The 19055-nt window shown below is 45.1% G+C and overlaps 1 protein-coding gene across 1 annotated transcript in view; it reads left to right on the top strand.

Moving 5' to 3' along the window:
• The first annotated feature begins 525 nt into the window (after positions 1-525).
• NWD2 (NACHT and WD repeat domain containing 2) overlaps positions 526-19055 on the top strand; it is a 183249-nt gene continuing 164719 nt past the window's right edge. Inside the window, exon 1 of the mRNA XM_030314056.1 lies at positions 526-676. Within this exon, the coding sequence (XP_030169916.1) occupies positions 526-676 (151 nt within the window). The remainder of the gene's footprint in view (positions 677-19055) is intronic.

Raw genomic sequence — 19055 nt, 5'->3', positions numbered from 1 at the left:
CCCGCGGCCCCCGCGCCCCCGCCCCTGCCGCCCATTAAGCCGCGGGTGAGTTCACCGCCCCGCGGAAGGACGTTCCCATAAAGTCGGACGCCTTTAGCAGATAAAGTTCGAGCAGCTCTCCTCCGCTCGGCCCCCGTCACCTCGGCGACCCCTCTTCCCGCGGCAGGCGCGGACGGGGAGATGGCCGCGGGCTGGGCGGCCGGCGCGGGCGCTTCCCGGCGCAAAGAGGCGCCGCGCGCGTAGCCGCCGCCACCGCCACGCTGACCTCCCGCCGGCTGCTGTGCTGAGCCCCCGGCGGCGGGCGAAGGCTGACGCCCAGAGGGCCGGGAGGCGGCGGCGTCAGCGGCCCGAGGGTCCGTATGGCCGCCCCGCGCCTGCCGGTGGTGTGCGCCGCGGAGCTCGCCGGCGGCGGCTCGGGGCGGCTCTGAGCCGCGCCGCCTGCGGGGATCGACCTAGCTGCTCCGCGGAGCCGCGGGCAGGAACCGAGGACCAGGAGGCGGCGGCGGCTATTCCTCCCAGAGGGCGATGTGGCCGGCCGGCGCGGGCACCAGGCTGCCCTGTCCCCGGGACTCTGCGCTCCGGCGGGCGGCTTTCTCCGGGAACCTCAACGCCCTGCCTTCTCACCTCGTGCCCGCCGGGCGAAGCGTGCGGGTCTTCATCAGCGCCAACCCTGAAGGTAAGTCCTTCGCCCGGATTTGCCCGTCAGTCCTTCCGTCCGTCCGCGCGCGCCGGGAGCCAGAGAGTTTCCGCAGCACAGCCGGGCGCGCCGTGCGTGCCCCAATCTCCCTTCCTCCAGCTGAAAGCGTGGATGGCCTGAGCGCGTGGGAATTTCATTTGAATCACTTTTATTCTCCCTTCGCTCATCCCCGCTGCCCGCTGGCTTCCCCTGGGACCCCCATTCTCGCGCCCCTCGCCCGGGTTACTAATTCAGATCGAGCTAAGAAACGTCCGAGGCATTAGACGCTTCTGGAAACGCCAACCTGCTTCCACTACCACCTTTTCTTTTAGCGGTGTTTTCTCCGGGGTTGTCGCGAACGCAAATAGTAGTTCGTCTCGCTCCCGGCTCAGCTGCGGGGTCCTGAAGGAGGGCTTCCTCCCTTGATACTTGTTCGCGCCGAGCGGGGTGAGCATATGGGGTTCCCTGAGACTAGCCTCTTGTGAGTGCGACGGTGCCCTTCGCTTTGGAGGGCAGAAGAATCCTCTGTGAATCGAAGGCCCACGGCGATTGCAGAGGAAACGCGCTGTGGGGCCCCGGGATAGAGGGGCGTTCATCCCGGCGCTGGTTTCGTGGCGAGCGCTCAGGAGTTCATCTCCACAGCTGGACCCCGGGCTTGATTTCCCGGTTTGGAACCTGACCTACTCAGGCCTGTTTCTGCTCAAGGCTGGGCACCTGGTAGGCGCCAAACGCAAACTTGTTGATTTCTTGCATTCGCAAATCACAGCGGCTGAGCGCTGGATGGTTCGTTTCTTTTTTTGCTCAACACTGCCTTTGAGTTTTAGGACCTGAATATTAACTTTCCTTACTAGTAAGTGAAGAAGTAGGAAGCATTTGACTTAAGCTGGATAAAACTGCAGGAATTGCTCTTTTCTAGAAAAAGTAAATGTGTGGCCATAAGATAAGTTTTGCAGGAGCCTTTTTTTTTTATGCACTCTAACAAGCTTTGAGTCTGACAAAAAGTAAGCGTTAACAATTATTAGATATAATCTTTTTAACCCAAGAGTCTGGTTGCTTTTGAAAAAAATCACTTTCTAAAGAAGTTGTAAAAAACAAAACAAAAATCTCAGGGAAACTTTACATTATGTCAGGGCATTGGGGAAAGACTCAAATAGGTAACTCACAGTTACCTATATAATAATAGAAAGACTGTATACTTTTTGACACAGAGGCACAACTGTGCTAATAAAGTTTGCAGCTCATTTTCACAAAATTTAATAATTGAGGCATTTAGGAAATTACTGTCCACCCTTTTAAAACCTTTTAAAATCTCAGATAGGTCTTCCAGGATTTTTACTTAAGTCTGAATAAAGGAAAACATGGAGATATGCAGCCTGTTTAAAGACTACTGGTAATCTGCAATTTAAGTATTCAAGGTGTTTTGTTTTTTTTTTTTTTTAATGCTAAAACATTTTTTTAAGTGGTTGGGAGAATTGTGTTAGAAAATGTTGTCTTAAAATTCTCACTTCTCCTAAGCTTGAAAGAAATTTCATGAGAAGTGTTTAAGTCTGCTGATGTAGAACCAGCAAAATTACTGTTTTTCTTTAAACATGTTCCTTCAAAAATACTGTGAAAATGTTAATATCAGTAGTTTGTTTTTCCTTTAAATTTGTAATTTCTAAAATAAAAATCAATGATCATGAATGTGTGTTAAGTCAGGTTAATAATGAATTAATATTTAAGATTAATGTCATTTTTTTCATAAGCTTGTCCATATGATTCTTCAAATTTTCTACTTTCTTAAAAGCTTTGCCATATGTTACTCTTAGGAAAGCAAACAGAAGGGAGGCTTTCGTGTCTCCTGCTTACTGTTTGAGCTAAGCTTGTACATTGATCTTGAAGGACCAGAAATGTGACTTCTACGTGAGAAGTTGTAACAGGGTTAGCACCCAGATTTGATCAAATGGGAGAGTCGAGGGTATATTAAATAGAAGAGACAGAGACGTGTATTTTTGGGGGGCCTGTGCAATCTTGGTAAATGCTCTATCAGAGGCAGCACTCCACCACGGAATTTTTGTGGATGCAATTCAGGAAGCAAATGGTTGTGTTTTGGTTCCATCCAATATTAGATTCTTGGCCAATACTCAAGAGCTTCTCCACTGTCCAATTAAGACAAAGAACGTTATCTCATGCTTTTCTCTACAAGTGGAAATCAATTCATGCTCTAGATAAAAGCTGCTTTGTGTTGAACTCCTAGCAGTATGTTTAAGAATTCAGCTAGGGTCTCCCTTAGGTTATTGTGTTAATACGTATTGCTTTAAAAGGCTTGTATGGACTTTACTTATCAATAATAAAGGTAATACATAAAAATTACTTTCCCATGTGTTAGCTCATTCAGTATTTTAATTTTGATTTCCATCCCCAAATCCTGTCAGGATGGTGGACCAGGGGCTGTTCTCCCTGTTTCACAGATAAGGAAACTAAGGCTGTGCCAGGTTAAGCTACTTGCCTGAACCTGGATAGCAAAAGAACGTGGAGCTTTCAGGGGACTCAAAACATCTCTCTTGGTACTCTGTGGCCCAGCCTAGGTTTATGCCAGATTTCTGTGAAATCTCTTCCACCCACATGGACAAGACAATCAGCTGGATATATAGTGGATAAGTGTTATCCTTACTCTTGAATCCTGACAGCCAGCCAGAAGCTGACTAACAGAGAGGGAACATGGCTGCTCTGACCTACTTCACTTACACCAGAGGGGTAGCCTCAAGGGCATTCAAGGAAATTTCGGAATGTTCTGGACTCTAATGGACCTGTTTCGGTCCAAAAGTATATCTGCATACGACCAGTCCACGCCACATTAAGGACACTGGAGAAGAACCAGTGTGGGGGAGACAATAGCGTTGTCCCAGATTCTCTTACATGAATAAGCCTTGGACTTCATCTAGTCCCACCTTCCACCCAAGGTAGAAATTCCATCTGTGGCTTCTGTATTAGTCCTTGGGAGTCTTCTAGTTATTTAGCCATGTTTCTCTGCCAGAATGGCACATATACTTCTTGGAACAGTGATTCTAAAACGTGTATAAAATCTTCCACTGTGATGAGCCTGAATTGTCCATGAATATGTGGAGGAGAAGAGCCAGCATAATTCTCTCCCTGTATTGAAATTCATGGGAGCCTAATAAATAATCCTCTTTGCCTCAATTCCTGTTGGTTTGTTTGTTTGTTTGTTTTGAGAGAGAAATAGGGAGAGAGGGAGATGAAGGGAGGGGAGAGGCAGAGAGAGAGAGGAGAGAATCCCAGGCAGGTTCCATGCTGTCAGTGCAGAGCCTGATGTCAGGCTTGAGTCCATGAGTTGAGAGATTGTGACCTGAGCTGAAACCAAGAGTCGAATACTTAACGAACTGAGCCACCCAGGCACCCCTGCCTTAACTCTTAATCAGTTTAGAGCACAGTAATGTCTTACTTAGCTCAGGCGGCTGCTGCAACAAAATACCATAGACTGAGTGGCTTCGACAACAGACCTTTTATTTCTCACAGTTCTGGGGGCTGGCAAGTCCAAGATAAGGGTGCCGGCAAGTGTGATTCCTGGTGCGGGACCTCCTTGTGATTTTCCAATGACCATCTTCTCACTGTGTCCTTACATGACCGAGAGCACAAGCTCTGGTCTTTCTTCTTTTTCTTTGATAAGGATGCTGATCCCATAATGGAGGCCCCACCCTAATAACTTCATCTAAATCTGATTACCTCCCAAAGAGTCTACCTCTAAATACCCTGACATTAGGGGCGCCCGAGTGGCTTAGTCAGTTAAGCATGCTTAACTCTTGATATCCATTCAGGTCATGATCTCACCATTCTAGAGATTGAGTCCCTATGTCAGGTTCTGTGCTGACAGCTCAGAACCTGCTTGGGATTCTCTCTCTCTCTGCTCTCTGTCTGCCCATCCCCTGTGCAGTGTCTGTCTCTCAAAATAAATAAAATACCGTCACATTAGCTGTTAGGGCTTCAACATACGAATGGGGGAGGGGCAGAAATATTAAGGCCATAACATTCTGTCCCTGCACCTCCCCAAATTCATGTCCTTGTTGCATACAAATGATATTCATTCCATACCAACAACTCCAAAAGTCTCGACCTGCTCCAGTGTCAGTTCTAAAGTCTACAGCCCAAAGTGTCGTCTAAATACAATCTAAATCAGATATGGGTGAAACTCCAGATATGATTTATCCAGAGGCAGAAATCCTTTCCTGCTGTGAGCGTGTGAAATGAGAAAAGTTGTGTGCTTGCAAAATGGAATGGTGGGAGAGGCATAGGATTGACTCTGTCATTCTAAAAGGAAGAAATTGGAATGGAAAAAGGGATGAAGGGTCCCAAGGAAGTTCAAAAACTAGCAAGGCAAATACCATTAGGTCTTGAAGCCTAGAATAATGGTCTTTGGTTTGATGCTGTGCTTTCCATACCCCCTGGGGGTAGCAGTGCTACATCTGTAACTCTGTAGAAGGGAGTTACCCACCAAGACTCCAGGAGGCGCTGCCCTCAAGGCTTTGGATGACGCCATCTGCCCTGTTGAAGTCCAGGTGATGCCTTCCCCTACCTTTGAACCAAGATGCAACCCTGATGATCTCCAAATCTCCTTTGAGGTCATTCTCCCTTTGTGTTGAAGAACCACAGCTAAATCGCCTTACGGCTCAGTCCTGCAGGATCTCAGTCCACTTATCTTCCTTGCAACCCCTGTCTTCCTCAGTTCCAGCTGAACCTTGCCTCTGCTGGGGTGGTCCATGATTTACACCCGTATCAAAGGATTGCTCGACCACACTCTTGGTTTTCAGAGCAAAAAACTCTCGGTTTGTCCTTTTGTGTGATACGGATAAGCTGAGACTTTTCCAGATCCTAAAGTTCTGGTTCCTTTTTGTTTTAACAATTCCTTTCTTGGTTCCTCCTTTTTTTTTTTTTTTTTTTCCTCTGCACGCAGGAGGAACCAAGCCACCCCTTTGTCCAGTTTCCTGGCTTACCAGTGCTACCTTCCACAAAACACTAGAACAGTTCAGTGACATCGTTGATCACTTTATGGCACTTGCCTCTGCTCTGTTGGGCGATAACATGTTCCTGGTTTCAGTCTTAGGTGTCGCCTGGATGGCCAGTTCAGCAGAATGGCCATATTCTGTTCACAATTTCTGGATTCTCTAAGAATCTTTTTCCACAGCTCTCCTCTTTCCTTTCTGAGCTCTCCCCAGAATTGCCAGTAACCGTCTCTTTGTGGCAGTCGTGGCTTTTTCTAGCATGTACCTCCCAACTCTTCTAGTCTCTACGCATTACCGAGTTCCAAAGCTGTTTCCCCATGTTTTAGGTGTTTGTTACAGCAGCACCTGCCTCTTGGTAGCAAACTCTGTCTTCATTTCCTAGAGTTGCCATGACATTGGCCCCAAACTGGGTTTTAAAGTACAGGAACTTACAGTCTCATGATTCTGGAGGCCGGAAGTCCCAAATCAAGGTGTCAGCAGGACTGTGCTCCCACTGAAGGCTCTAGGCAAGGGCCTTTCCTTGACTCTTCCTAGCTTCAGGTGGCTCCTGGTGGTCCATGCTGTGTGGACCTTGGCTTGCAGCTTTGTCCCTCCAGCCTCTGCCTCCATGGTCACCGGTAAGAAGGTCATGTCCTCGTGGTGGAGAGAGAACTATTGTGTCTCTTCCTCCTCTTATAAATAGGACAGTAATCCCATCATAGGGCACTTTCATGACCTCGTCTATACCTAATTACCTCCCAAAGGTCTCACTCCACAATACCATCACTTTTGGGCTTGGGGCTTCAACATATGAATTTGGGGGAACACAACCATTTAGTCCGTAACTGGTAATGTCTAAAGCAAATAGAAGGTCAAGATCTTGCTTTTATTACTGGTAAAAACTGATGTGGGCCCATGCTCCTTTATCATCTTTTGGGCCAGATACGATTTTGGAATTTCATATTTTTTAGGTTTAGGAAGAAAATGGTACATATGCTATTTATTATGTAGGGTCTGGGTCATATCCCATAAGCAAATATGAATGTGTGTATAAGGAAACATGCCTTTACTCTAAGCTGTACTTTCTGCAGTGCTGGAAGGTTTTCATCTGCCTTGTCCTGTGTGGTAGTACTAGTTAAATATAGCTGTTGTTGAGCTTTTGAAATGTGGTAGGACTGAGAAATTCTGGTAGGACTGAGAATCTATTGTAACTTAGTTTAAATTTAAATAGGCACATGGGGCTGTTGGCTACGACATGCAACACAATGCTCTAAGGGGAAAAATGAGGATTTAAGTAGTTTCATGTCTGTTAGGGTCACGTTTTGCCACTGGTGACTCAGGTCACTTAAGGTTTTGCTGCCAGATGAATCGGGGGAAAAATTTTTTGTTTTCATTACTTTGTGGATTCTGGAAGTGCAGGTAAGGACTGTGGACCTTTTGGGGGAAATATGGCTTTGGACTTGAGCCAAGTAGGGTTTTCCAGTGATGAACCTCAGAACTGCATAAACTTATCCTCCCAGGCAGTGTCAGCAATGGACCGGGGCATAAACCTGCCCCTTCCCCCAGCTGGTGGACAGAGTTGGCCCTTTGAAAATTTAAGACATGGAAGAACAGAGAAGAATGACAGGTTCACTTACAAGAGAGAACAAAGGGGCCGGACTGTTTGTGCTCAGATTTTCCTTCCAAATGCATCCATCTGATTAAGACACTTCTGCCCTGAATAGTAAGTAATGGCCCTGTCCAGGGCTACTCTGCTAGTGGATCTCCCTATGTGTGTTGGGAGACATCAGGATTGGAGAAAAAGCTTCTCCAACACCTATTTTTGTCCCTTTTCACGCCCGCTCCGATTTATCCACTGGTTGACTTTGAGAGTCGTGCACATTTATCCATAGTATTTGTGATCAGCTGCTTTGTCCTTTCCACGTGGACTTTGTATGTCTTTGCATGTTCCCATGCTCTTTCTTCCATGTCTTTGAGTAGAAACGTTTGTTCTCCATTTTGGCAGAAGCCACAGTAAAGAGAGAAATATTTTCCCTACAGTTGTTGCAACCAGTGTTTATTTGACTTTTACTTTATCTTGTGCTCCCAGGCAAGAGGCAGAAAGATGTGCATCAAGAAATTCAAATGAAAGCTACGAATATTCTTCACTGTGGTTCTTCTTACCTTCCCTGAAATGTCAATTATTTCTGAGGCTCCCTGGTTTTTCTTTTTTTCTTTTTAATGTTTTTAATTTTTGAGAGAGAGAGAGCGTGAGTGGGGGAGGGGCAGAGAGAAAGGGAGACACAGAATCTGAAGCAGGCTCCAGGCTCTGAGCTGTCAGCACAGATCCCAACATGGGACTTGAACTCATGAACCATGAGACCATTACCTGAGCCAGTCAGACGCTTAACCAACTGGGCCACCCAGGCGCCCCATCTAAGGCTTCCTGTTTTTTCATTGTTTTTGCGAGTAATCAGAAAAAATAAAGTTAAGGGGCGCCTGGGTGGCTCAGTTGGTTAAGTGGCCAACTTCGGCTCAGGTCATGATCTTGTGGTCCATGAGTTCGAGCCCCGCATCAGGCTCTGTGCTGACGACAGCTCAAAGCCTGGAGCCTGCTTCAGATTCTGCGTCTCCCTCTCTCTCTGCCCCTCCCCCATTTGTGCTCTGTCTCTCTCTGCCTTTCAAAAATGAATACATGCTAAAAAAAAAAAAAAAAAAGAAAAAAAATAAAGTTAACACAGCAGGAAAAAACCTGTGTGTGTGTGTGCGCGCACGTATACACACAGCTATTTGAACCACAAAGTTAATAGTCTTAAAGGAGAATATACTGAACTACTTTATGGTAAATACACATAGAGCATTTATACTGCATTCTCAACTTCTAGTGGTTGTATCTTCATGTCCTGGAGCAAATATCATTCAGGCAGGGGAAGATGTTAGATGCAGGTACAAGACCAGAGAGCCGGACTGCCCGGGCTTGCCTCCACGGTCCACCTTTTAGTGCTGTGATTCTTAAGCACGTTGCTTAACTACTTTGTTCTCAGTTTCCTAATCTGTAGAAAGAGGACAGTAATAGTGCCTGCCTTGCAGGGTTACTGAATAAATAAAGAACTTACAACAGGGCTGGGCCCATAGTAAACACGAAATAAATGTTTGCCATGGTCACCCTTATTCTCTTTATCACTGTTTGTTAGTTTCCGCTGTGATCCAGATCCTGTGCAGGCCTGGGTATGGAAGGATAAACCCTCCCCCCTTATAGAAATGGAGTCTATGGAAGCATATCAGTTAGAATTCCACAGGAAAACAAGAAGCACTCCAGATACTTCAGGGAACTCAGCAGTCCCAAAAGTCATTGTTAAGAGTCTGAGGAGTGAAAGGGATACCGCTAGGCAGTTTCCAAAAGCCGTCACCTAGAGGGCAGGAAACCGTAGAAGCCACTGCCAGTTGTCCTAGCTGCGAGCCGTGTAGCTGGCCAGTTTGTACAAACGCCCGTCTGCTGAAGCCACGTATCAGCCACCACAACTCAAGGCAGAACTTATCCTGTTCCCTTGTCCTCCATATCTCATGCAGGCGCACCCCGCCCCCCGGCAGAGTCAGAATTGCACTTGGACCCTCGAAGTGAGTAAGTCTAGGCCCTTCCAGGCTTCCAGCACAAGAGAGAGAATGAAAGGAAGCGGTGATGGACACTCACCACCAACACGCAGGGTCTAGTCCAGGGGGGAAGCAGGCGCATTGACTTCTTCAACCAGGAGACATTCATGGAACACTTACTCCACATGGAGGGCTGTTCTGGTGCCTAGAATACAGCAGTAACAAAACAGGCAGGTCTCTGTTCTCATGCAGTTTACGTAAATAATATATGCGATGAGCACCGTGCTAAAGATACGAGCAGAGCAGTAGAGAGACGCTGAGGAGGAGTAAGCCAGCCTAGAGCTCAGAATGAGGGTTGGGAGGGCTCCCCAGAGGAGCCAACGGAGCCAGGGTGTAAACACTATCCTACATGGTAATCAAATACGAGGCAAAGCGATGATGAGCTCTCTGGAGGGTATAGAAAGAGATTATTATTCAATGAAGAGCTTTTATCCCTTTGAACAAGAGAATGGAGCTGATGTCTTGAGGTGATAACTATGGTTTGTCCCTTAAAGGTGGCCCATTTAGAAAGCCATTTAAAAGAGTGCGACTTGAGTATATAGGGCCGGCTACAAAGACATTGTGACTTTATGGCTTAGTCAATCATCTACAGCTCTTTTAAGATTCTTGTCACGCCGTAGCAATGACACCACTTACTGTTTTAAAGGGTGTGTGTATATATGCGTTTTATTTTTTTCAGTTGTCTGCTGCCGTGTATCATGATGCCCACGCTGAAATTTAGTGGCTTAAAACAATGATTTATGGTTTCCCACAGTTCCGTGCCTGCTGGGGAATCCAGGTAGGGCTTGGCCTGAAGAAGACAGGTAGTACCTTCTGCCGAGCGTTGGGTGGAGTCACTCACTTGACTGCACTCAGCTAAGCCTGGGTGGAACTGGGCTGTGGAAGGTCCAGGAAGGCCTCACTCCTGTGCCTGGCTCCTCAGTGCTCCTCCACGAGGGCTTGCTCTCCAGCTTTTCTCCTCACTCCGAGGTCTAGCCCAGGATTCATTGTAGGGGATTGGCTACCCGAGAGAAGGGAAATGGCAGCCACCAGGCCTCTTAAGGCCCTGGAAGTCCCAGGATGTCATTTTCACTGTGTTCTGTCCATTGCAAGTCCTAGGCTAGCCTAAATTCAGAGGAAGAGGAAATAGACCCTCTCTCTCAGATGAGCAGAGGTAGATGCACGTGGCGGGGGAGGGGTAGGAGTTAATGGTGGCCAACTTCAAAAGCTACCAAAACCCCAGTTGTATTGTGACGTTTCTTTGGCCTGTTGTTGTCCTAATTAGGTTAAGTGAGTAAATGCTTGCAAAGTGAGTAAACTGGTGGCCTGGCACGTAGCACGTGCCCAACAGGTGTTCACAGTTGTGCTGATCAGTGGGTTGTTGAGCACTGATGGGGACTCCGTGCACAGTGCCCTTGTAGAACCTTCCAAATTCTAAACTGAGAAAAACCGGAGCCTGCAAATAGATGAAAATACCACCATTGTTACTGAAAAGGTGGTAACGGAGAATGCTTTTGCGCTTCTTGATACTAAACTCCAGAATTAGACATTCTTCTACCCACACACTGGCACCGGAGGGTCTGCGCCACAAAACACTGAGCCTGGAGAAGAGAGCATGACCTCTGTGTGGACAGGTCAATTCCTGGGGGAAGGAGTGAGCGCGTGGACTGAGCTTGCCTGGTTTATTTTTTCCCACATTTTCAGTCAAATGAGTCACCCCTTAAACCTTCCCACCCCTGTTCCAGGAAGTAAGGAAGGAGGTAAAAGGAACCCAGGAGTCCCATGCTCCAGAAGAAGCCTCCAGTTAGGGGAAGAAGGGCTTTTCCCCTAACCCAGATACTTACCTCTTTCAGTTTTAACATTTGTACACAGGATCACTTATATCGGATGTCTAGTTTGAAATAGCCCAAATTCTATCCCAGCTGGTATCTAGCATAAGATGCTAAGCTATAAGGTATGACATGCTTTGTATGTAATAGCAGTAACTATATCAGCTGTCTGTATCAGATACTTTCATAAGGTAAGTGGTTCAGGTGGCCTTGGGGCAAGTCACTTCATCTCTCTAGAAACCACTACATTTTGGGGTAGATTGATAGGCAGCAATAGACAACTAAAAAAAACAAAAAAACAAACTCACAAACACCTTTTAAAATGGCAAATGATACAGTTCCTGTAGTGTGACAGGAATTCATCTACAGGGTAATTGGGTTTGATAAAGGCATAGAGTTCTTTGCAACTCAAAAAAAATTCTTACAAGTTTTGCCCTTACCGGTCATGTGATTTAAATCAATGTAAAACCCCTAGGAGGTGTTTCAAAAGTATACATATATGCTGAGTTATGGACAATCTAAAAGTCTGGTGCTACTAACTTAAAGACCGATTCCTTCCTGTTGCTGTTTCAAAGCTTTATCTTTCATATTTTTTACTGAAATCAAGCAGGATTCCTTCTGCAAATTAAAGTAAGTAGGCTAATGTATAATTAGGAAAAGGATACGTGATAGAAAGTTAATAAAGAGATTGAATGGCATCCAAAGCTGTAGTTTCTAAGAGAATAATACCTACTTCTAATGAAATGCTTCCTTGAAATCTCATTTTCAATCCAAAATATTTGCTAGGCTTTGACATGAGTACAATCAAAACAAAGAGCAAAGCCCAGATGTCAGGTGTCTTATTCCAAGAGTGATTACAGAATCTAACTCAGAAATGAAACCACAAAATTAAAAAGCTATCTTTCATAAAGTTTAATCTGATCCATTATGGATAGTGTCAGATTCTTGCCACTGAATAGATTTCCTTCAGAGTTTATTCTAAGTGTCATCTGCAGTATTTATTAGATACCCATTGTGTACAGCCAAACTCCTAACTGGTTGGTGTGGAGAGTTACAGAGGAAGCAAGAGATACATACTATCTTCATTCTTGAGACTCCTGCAGCTAGGAGGCAATACAGGCATAACTACCAAAAGTATACTGTGCTTAGGGTGCCCTGATGGCTCAGTAGGTTAAGTGTCCGACTCGACTCTTGGTTTCAGCTCAGGTCATGATCTCATGGTTCATGGGTTCAAGCTACACGTCAGGCTCTGTGCTGATGGCATGGAGCCTGCTTGGCATTCTCTCTCTCTGTCTCTCTCTCTGTCTCTGTCTCTCTGTTCCTCCCCCTTTCACTCACACACACACACTCTCTCTCCCCCCCCCCCAAAATAAACAAACAAAACACCATGCTTGTGAGGTATTTCACACAAAGGGCACTTGGAAAAATTGGGATCAACCCGTGGTGTCTGATATCCCAGTCAGGCATGAGCTCATCAAATTTAGTCAAAAGGGAAAGACCAGGATGTGTCAAATCTAAGAAATGGACCTCTCTGCTGTAGAGGAGTGGCCAGTGGGGAACTGGGTCAGTTGTAGGTGATGAGAGTAAGTCTAGATCCAAGAGAAAGGCACTGTTTTTGAAGAGAAAGCATTTGTTACCAAAGAGGCGTAGTGAGCACATATATGTTGAAATTTGTTTCATTTCCTTGAGTGTCAGTATAACTTCAGAGTTTACTCGGATAATATTTGGAGGGGTTCGGGCACAAGATAGGGACTCTGGGGAAGACAGAGGGGATAGTAAGAAGCATCTGGCAAAATCAAGGCAGGATCCCAGCCCCTCATCTTTACGTGGGACCCAGGTCCTGAGAAAGGTGCCGGCTGCTGTCAGGACTGAAATCCAAGGCCAGGGCCACAGCTGCTGTCTGAGTGATCTGACCCTGAGTCTCAGGAGAGTTGGGAAAACAGGAACTAGGAAAGTAATAGGAAACATTTCCTGGCTGAGAATAGCCAGCACTGCAGGTGGCAGGAAGTGTGGTTCTGGGTATTTCACAGAGTACATGCTGGGGCTGGGCAGCGGGAAGCCTTATTCAGTACAAACAAGGAATTCAGAGCACTGAGAGATTAGAAAGACTTGATTGGCCTAGTTGAAGATGAGGAAGCATTACAGAGACACGGAATAGTATATACCCTGGAAGGCAAGCTATTCTCATTGCTTAATCATTAGTGGTTGACTGAAATGTTTTGCAGCCACAAATGCGTTGGGGCCACATCCCATGCTCAGGGATTGATTAGTAATGTCTCCTGTGGGTAAGAAATGGGGTGTATCCTTCTTTGTGCAGTGAATTTGCAACTGTGAACCCTGAGTGGGGAAGGGGTAAGCAACAAACAGAAGGGTTTCGTTTTGGTTCATTTGGCCAAAGCAAGGAGAACAAGCCAGAGTGAAATAGGAAAAAAAAAATGCCCAAGAAATAACAGGTGAGAAATGTTCTTGCCCAAGTGACAGAACTGGTAGAATCACCACTTTTTAAAGGAGGAAAAATGTGTTAGCTGTAAAAGAGACTGAAAACCTACTTGCATGTGGTAGGACCTGCATGCTCGTTAGTTGCTAAGCAAAGGGTGTAGCTTCAAGCAGAAGACCGTGCTCGGTTGACAGTGTTCTAGAAAATTCTCTAATTAAAATAGAGTTCAGAAACTACTGAGGTCAGTGATTAAAAAGCAACAGAGTTAATCAAAGATATTACATATTAAAGGAAAAAAGAAAATCTGAGAACACGAAAAAGAAGATGTGAAAATTAAAGTTCCCTTTTAAGCCTAGGGTCGCTATTCAGAAGCCTGAATAATCTACATAGAGAGAATATGTAAAAAAAAAAAAAAAAAAAAAAAAAAAAAAAAAAGGGAAAAGACCCAGACCTTCCCACCTTGGAGGAGTTGCCTTTGGGGGCATTCATCTGCAAAGTCATGCGGGATGAAAGCATTCATAAAAGAGGAGTCTCACAATTTAACAAAATCACCATTGAACCTGAAGTCTTAGCAGGTGTGGGGGTTTTGTTACACGGCCCCCAATTTTTTTTTTTTTGGCATGCATCCCACTGAGAGGTGGAATCTATGACTTTTCTCCTTGAATCTGGGCTCTCCCAACTGGTTTTGGCCAATAGAATATGGAACAAATGGCATCGCACCAGTTTCTGGGCCCAGGCTTCTGGAAATCGGCCACCTTGCGGTCAAGGAAAATGCGCCCCCTTGAAAGTGCATCTCCGCCCATGGGCACTGAGCTTTCCCAGTTCAGCTGAAGCCATGTGAGGCAAACGGCAGCCTTCCTTGCTGAACCCTGCCGAAATTGCAGATGTAAGGGGAAGATGAATGTTGTCTTAAGCCAGTGATTTTGATATGTTTTGCAGCAATAAACAAATTAGTAAAATAAAATAAATGTATTATAGTACGTACTGGGTAAGATGAAAGAACTTGGAGGTTACAGTTGGTTTTGAATCCCAAGATTTGTTGTAAATTTGTGTATTTAGTTTCCTCAGATTTCATTGTCCCTTCTGAAGGTTGGTCACAATAACTACCTGGCAAGATCATTGTGGGAAAGAAGTGAAATACGCAAGCACCTAACACAATGCCTGAAAGATATCAAGGACTCAAAAGTTCTAGATCCGAATTTGCTAAAAGCCCTAGGAGATTAGAGAAAAGAACGAGGGATAAAGGTTTCAAAGGAATGACAGTTGGCTTGAGTAACTTACTTTTTTGTAAATTGCAGCATGAAATGGTCCCTTTTCCCAGATTATGCCACCCATGTAATCACGTATGCTTTTAGCTAGAGGCAACTACATAAAAACACCGTTTTTAAATGATGGTTTTAACACATAAATATGAATTCAGCCCAAATTATAAGGTATTAAGTTACTAAGTTCCATCTCTAAATAATAGAGCAGATCTACTTAAAACCTGCTTTTAAAAATTAGCCCCAACTCTCTTTTTAAAGCCACGGATAACAAGCAGATTTCAATAAAATGACATTCAGAAAGAATAAAAAAGATAGCACTTCCACCTTTTAATGTAGGGTGTGCTATAATCTTAAACTAAAAACCATAATTTCTTTCACACATAAAGAATCCCTTTAATGTTGCTTTAATCTACATAAAGTCTTGTCTTTTTTCTAACCCCTGTTAATCTTTTAGACCTTGATGCACAGTTTGCTACGATGTTTCAAAGCGTATTTGGTGCCCACATTCATGTGAGAAGGACCACTCTTCACAAAAAGTAACATCCCTCTTTAGGGAGGATTTCAATACAGACCTCACATATGTTTGAAAACTATTTCATTCTGTGTGGCCATTATGGTAGAATGACCCCATGGTTACGTCAGTTGATAATTCTTAAAAAAAATTTTTTTAATGTTTATTTTATTTTTGAGAGAGAGAAAGAGTGAGAGTGAGAGTGGTGGAGGGGCAGAGAGAGAGGGAGACACAGAATCCAAAGCAGGCTCCAGGCTCTGAGCTGTCAGCACAGAGCCATACATGGGGCTCAGACCCATGAACCATGAGATCGTAACCTGAGCCAAAGTCAGACACTTAAATCACTGAGCCACCCAGGGGCCCCAAATCAGTTGATAATTCTTATTGTATGCGTGTAATGGTCATTGTAAGCCCGCGTTATACTAAGCAAATGATCTAGATATTCCTGTGTGTTGGTGTTTGGGGTGGAGGAGGGGAGAGAGGAGATGGGAAGGGGAGGGAGGAGATGGGTCTCTTGACTGAGTCAGTGCAAGGTCCAGGGACAGGCGGATGCTAACTTCAATCTAGAGAGTGCTTATCATTCATTTCTTTGTTGATTCTGCTCTGCAGATTTCAGACTAAAATGAAATGAAGGAGAAGGCTCCAGAATCTGGAAGTCTTGAAACCAAAACAGTTTTGTTTCTCAAGTTTGGAGTTGGATTGTACTAGAAAAGGGCTATTTAATCTGGTCCCTCTCAGGAGAGGGGAGCCAGAGTGCTTGGTGGAGGAAGGCTAGGAGCCTGCCACCCTTTATGTGCCCCATAGGATTATCTGAAGAAAATGAAATTTAGGGCTTAGCCAAGTGCTTTCATTCTTTTACTGAGATTTTTAAAAACTGTTTGAAACTCCTTTTTTTTTTGGATTCAGTACTTGCTGTATAATGTTTTGTTTTTCCTTCTTTTTCTCCTTTCAGAAATTAGTCTGTGTCAACCTTGTCAGGGAGGAAAAAACAGGTTTCACTTTTGCAAATCCCATGAGCAGTATCAAAGCAGACCTCTGCTCTGGGGGGCAGCCCCAGCGGGTATGTAAGCAGGTGGGTGTATAAGCTGACCTCACATGGGTATGCAGATTCCTCTCTGCTAGCACCTGCGTCTGCCAGGGGCACAGCCGTGCAAACTGGTAGGCTGTGAGTTTCATGTGAGTCTGGGGCATCCAGGAATCATAACCCCAGAGTTCTCGATTCAGTACTGCCCACTATCTACCAGCGCTGTGACCTCAGGCGGTTTCTAGAACCATGAGTCCCATCTTCCTTCCTTTTTTTTTTTTAACTTGTTTTATTTTTTATTTTCTTAAATTCACATCCAAATTAGTTAGCATATAGTGCAACAATGATTTCAGGAGTAGATTCCTTTGTGCCCCTTACCCATTTGGCCCACCCCCCCCCCACAACCCCTCCAGCAACCCTCAGTTTGTTCTCCATATTTATGAGTCTCTTCTGTTTTGTCTCCCTCCATGTTTTTATATTTTTATATTATATATATTTATATATATTATATATTATATATAATTATATATATTTATATAAATTATATATATTACATATTATATATATAATTGTATATGTTATATTTATTTATATTATATAGTTTTATATTATTTTCATTTCCCTTCCCTTATGTTCATCTGTTTTGTCTCTTAAAGTCCTCATAGGAGTGAAGTCCTATGATTGTCCTTCTCTGACTAATTTCACTTAGCATAATACCCTCCAGTTCCATCCACATAGTTGCAAATGGCAAGATTTCATTCTTTTTGATTGCCGAGTAATACTCCATTGTATATATATATACCACATCTTCTTTATCCATTCATCCATCAAGGGACATTTGGGCTCTTTCCATACTTTGGCTATCATTAGTAGTGCTGCTATAAACATGGGGGTGTGTATATGTGTCCCTTTGAAACAGCACACCTGTATCCCATGGATAAATGCCTAGTAGTGCAATTGCTGGGTCGTAGGGTAGTTCTGTTTTTAGTTTTATGAGGAACCTCCATACTGTTTTCCAGAGTGGCTGCACCAGCTTGCATTGCCGCCCCATCTTCCTTTCTACAGAAACAAAACCCCTCCATTGTCTCTTTTATGGAGTTCTGAGCATTAAATTCTGTTGTAGTGTATAAACAGTGAGCCCGATGCAGAAACAAAGAATCATCCTTTTTAAAAAAAAAAAAAAAAAAAAAACTCTTTCAAATACATGAGTTGGAAACTGACTCTTAAGTGACTGTGTTAACAGTAGTGCTCACACAGTATTTACTCAAGAAATGCTTGTTGAATTTAAAGACCCCTGAAGAGAAATGGAAGTGGAGAGGGCAGTGAGGTGGGGGCAGTCTTCCTCATGCCCCGGCCATGCTGGGTGTTTCTGCAGGTCCGGCTGTTGCCAGGACCACCTCTGGTTCCCAAATCCTGTACCTCCTGTGGTGGTTCTGTCCCTGTTGTCTCCAGTCCCTCCTCAGTGAAGTAACCCTCCATCACTATACCCAAACTCCTCATGCCTGTATGGCTCCCCTTCTCCTTCATCCCAGGGCTGATAGGGCCTCACCCACAGGCCAGCTAGGTGCCCACTGGGCTGGCCATGGAGGCCCAGCCCTAGGGTCCCCAAGCCCTGAGGCCCAAGTTCCCAGTAAGCCCCATTCTACGCATGTAGCTCCCCGTCTCCTGCTGTAGCCACTGAGGAGGAAGTGGGGGGAGACGGGTGCCTTCCCACCGGGAAATCAGGGACTGGGGGTGAGGTGAAGAGAGGTCCATCGTGAACCTGGACTGTGGCCATGCAGCTTTACGTGCCCGTGCATTTCTCACAAGAACAGTGAGAAGGCAATAGTGCCAGTGGTATGGGCTAGCGACATTGTGTCTTTGAGGACCAGTTAGGCACCTTGCCGCTTTCTGAAACATCCTTTTTATGGCAAATTTCATTTTATGTTCCATTTAAATCATGTGCCATCAGGCTTGCGTAACAGCCCTTTAGAAGTTGGAGAGCTGTGTTTTCACCAGAGACCTTCTCCTCGCCTTCTGATGGCCTTGTGTGCGCATATGGGAGAATGTTCTTGTCCTGGAGACATTGCGAGGTGGTAAGGGGTGGGGGGCAGAACATGGACTGAAATGTCTGGTTTGGACAGTATAGCTCTGTGACCTTGGGCATCTTCTCTGGGACACTTGCCTCATCTGCAGAATGAAGTGGCTGAAAAACAGGACCTTCTGGGACATCTTTCAGCTCCAGTATTACATTATCCCACTTCTTTGAAACTCCCCAGCAGTTCCGCCTTGTTTTATTTCTGTGCAGGAAGAAGGAGTGTGGGGTCTAATAGCCCTTTTTCCTGACTCGGTGACCATGTCCATTCCATCTCCTGAAGAAGAGGGATAATAGTGCCTGTCCTCCTTCTGAACCTACTGCATGAATGTGCACTGTTGATTTGAATGTGGAAAGTAAAACAAAGGGCACAAGTCAGTGGACGACATGGGCGGGATTTAGGAACTCTGACCAAAGTTTCAGTAGGAAGATGGGGAGCATGAGCAAGATGAAATATGCAGAAAGGGCCCCTTCCTTAGGCCAACAGATGAGACTTTAGGATCATAAAATCATTGGGCTTTGGGGTCAGATGGTTGTGTGTGAACTCCTGGGTGGAAGGGATTGGCTCTCTACCCTGAATTTTGTGGTGGAATGCATTGTGTGTGCACGTACAGCACACAACGCTTACGGGGGCTAGTAATAGAGGGTAAAGGG

This window comes from Lynx canadensis, chromosome B1 (genome assembly GCF_007474595.2).
Source record: "Lynx canadensis isolate LIC74 chromosome B1, mLynCan4.pri.v2, whole genome shotgun sequence".
In the NCBI taxonomy this organism is placed as follows: domain Eukaryota; kingdom Metazoa; phylum Chordata; class Mammalia; order Carnivora; family Felidae; genus Lynx; species Lynx canadensis.
The sequence above is the reverse complement of the archived record's forward strand: the minus strand, read 5'-3'. Positions and strand labels throughout refer to the sequence as shown.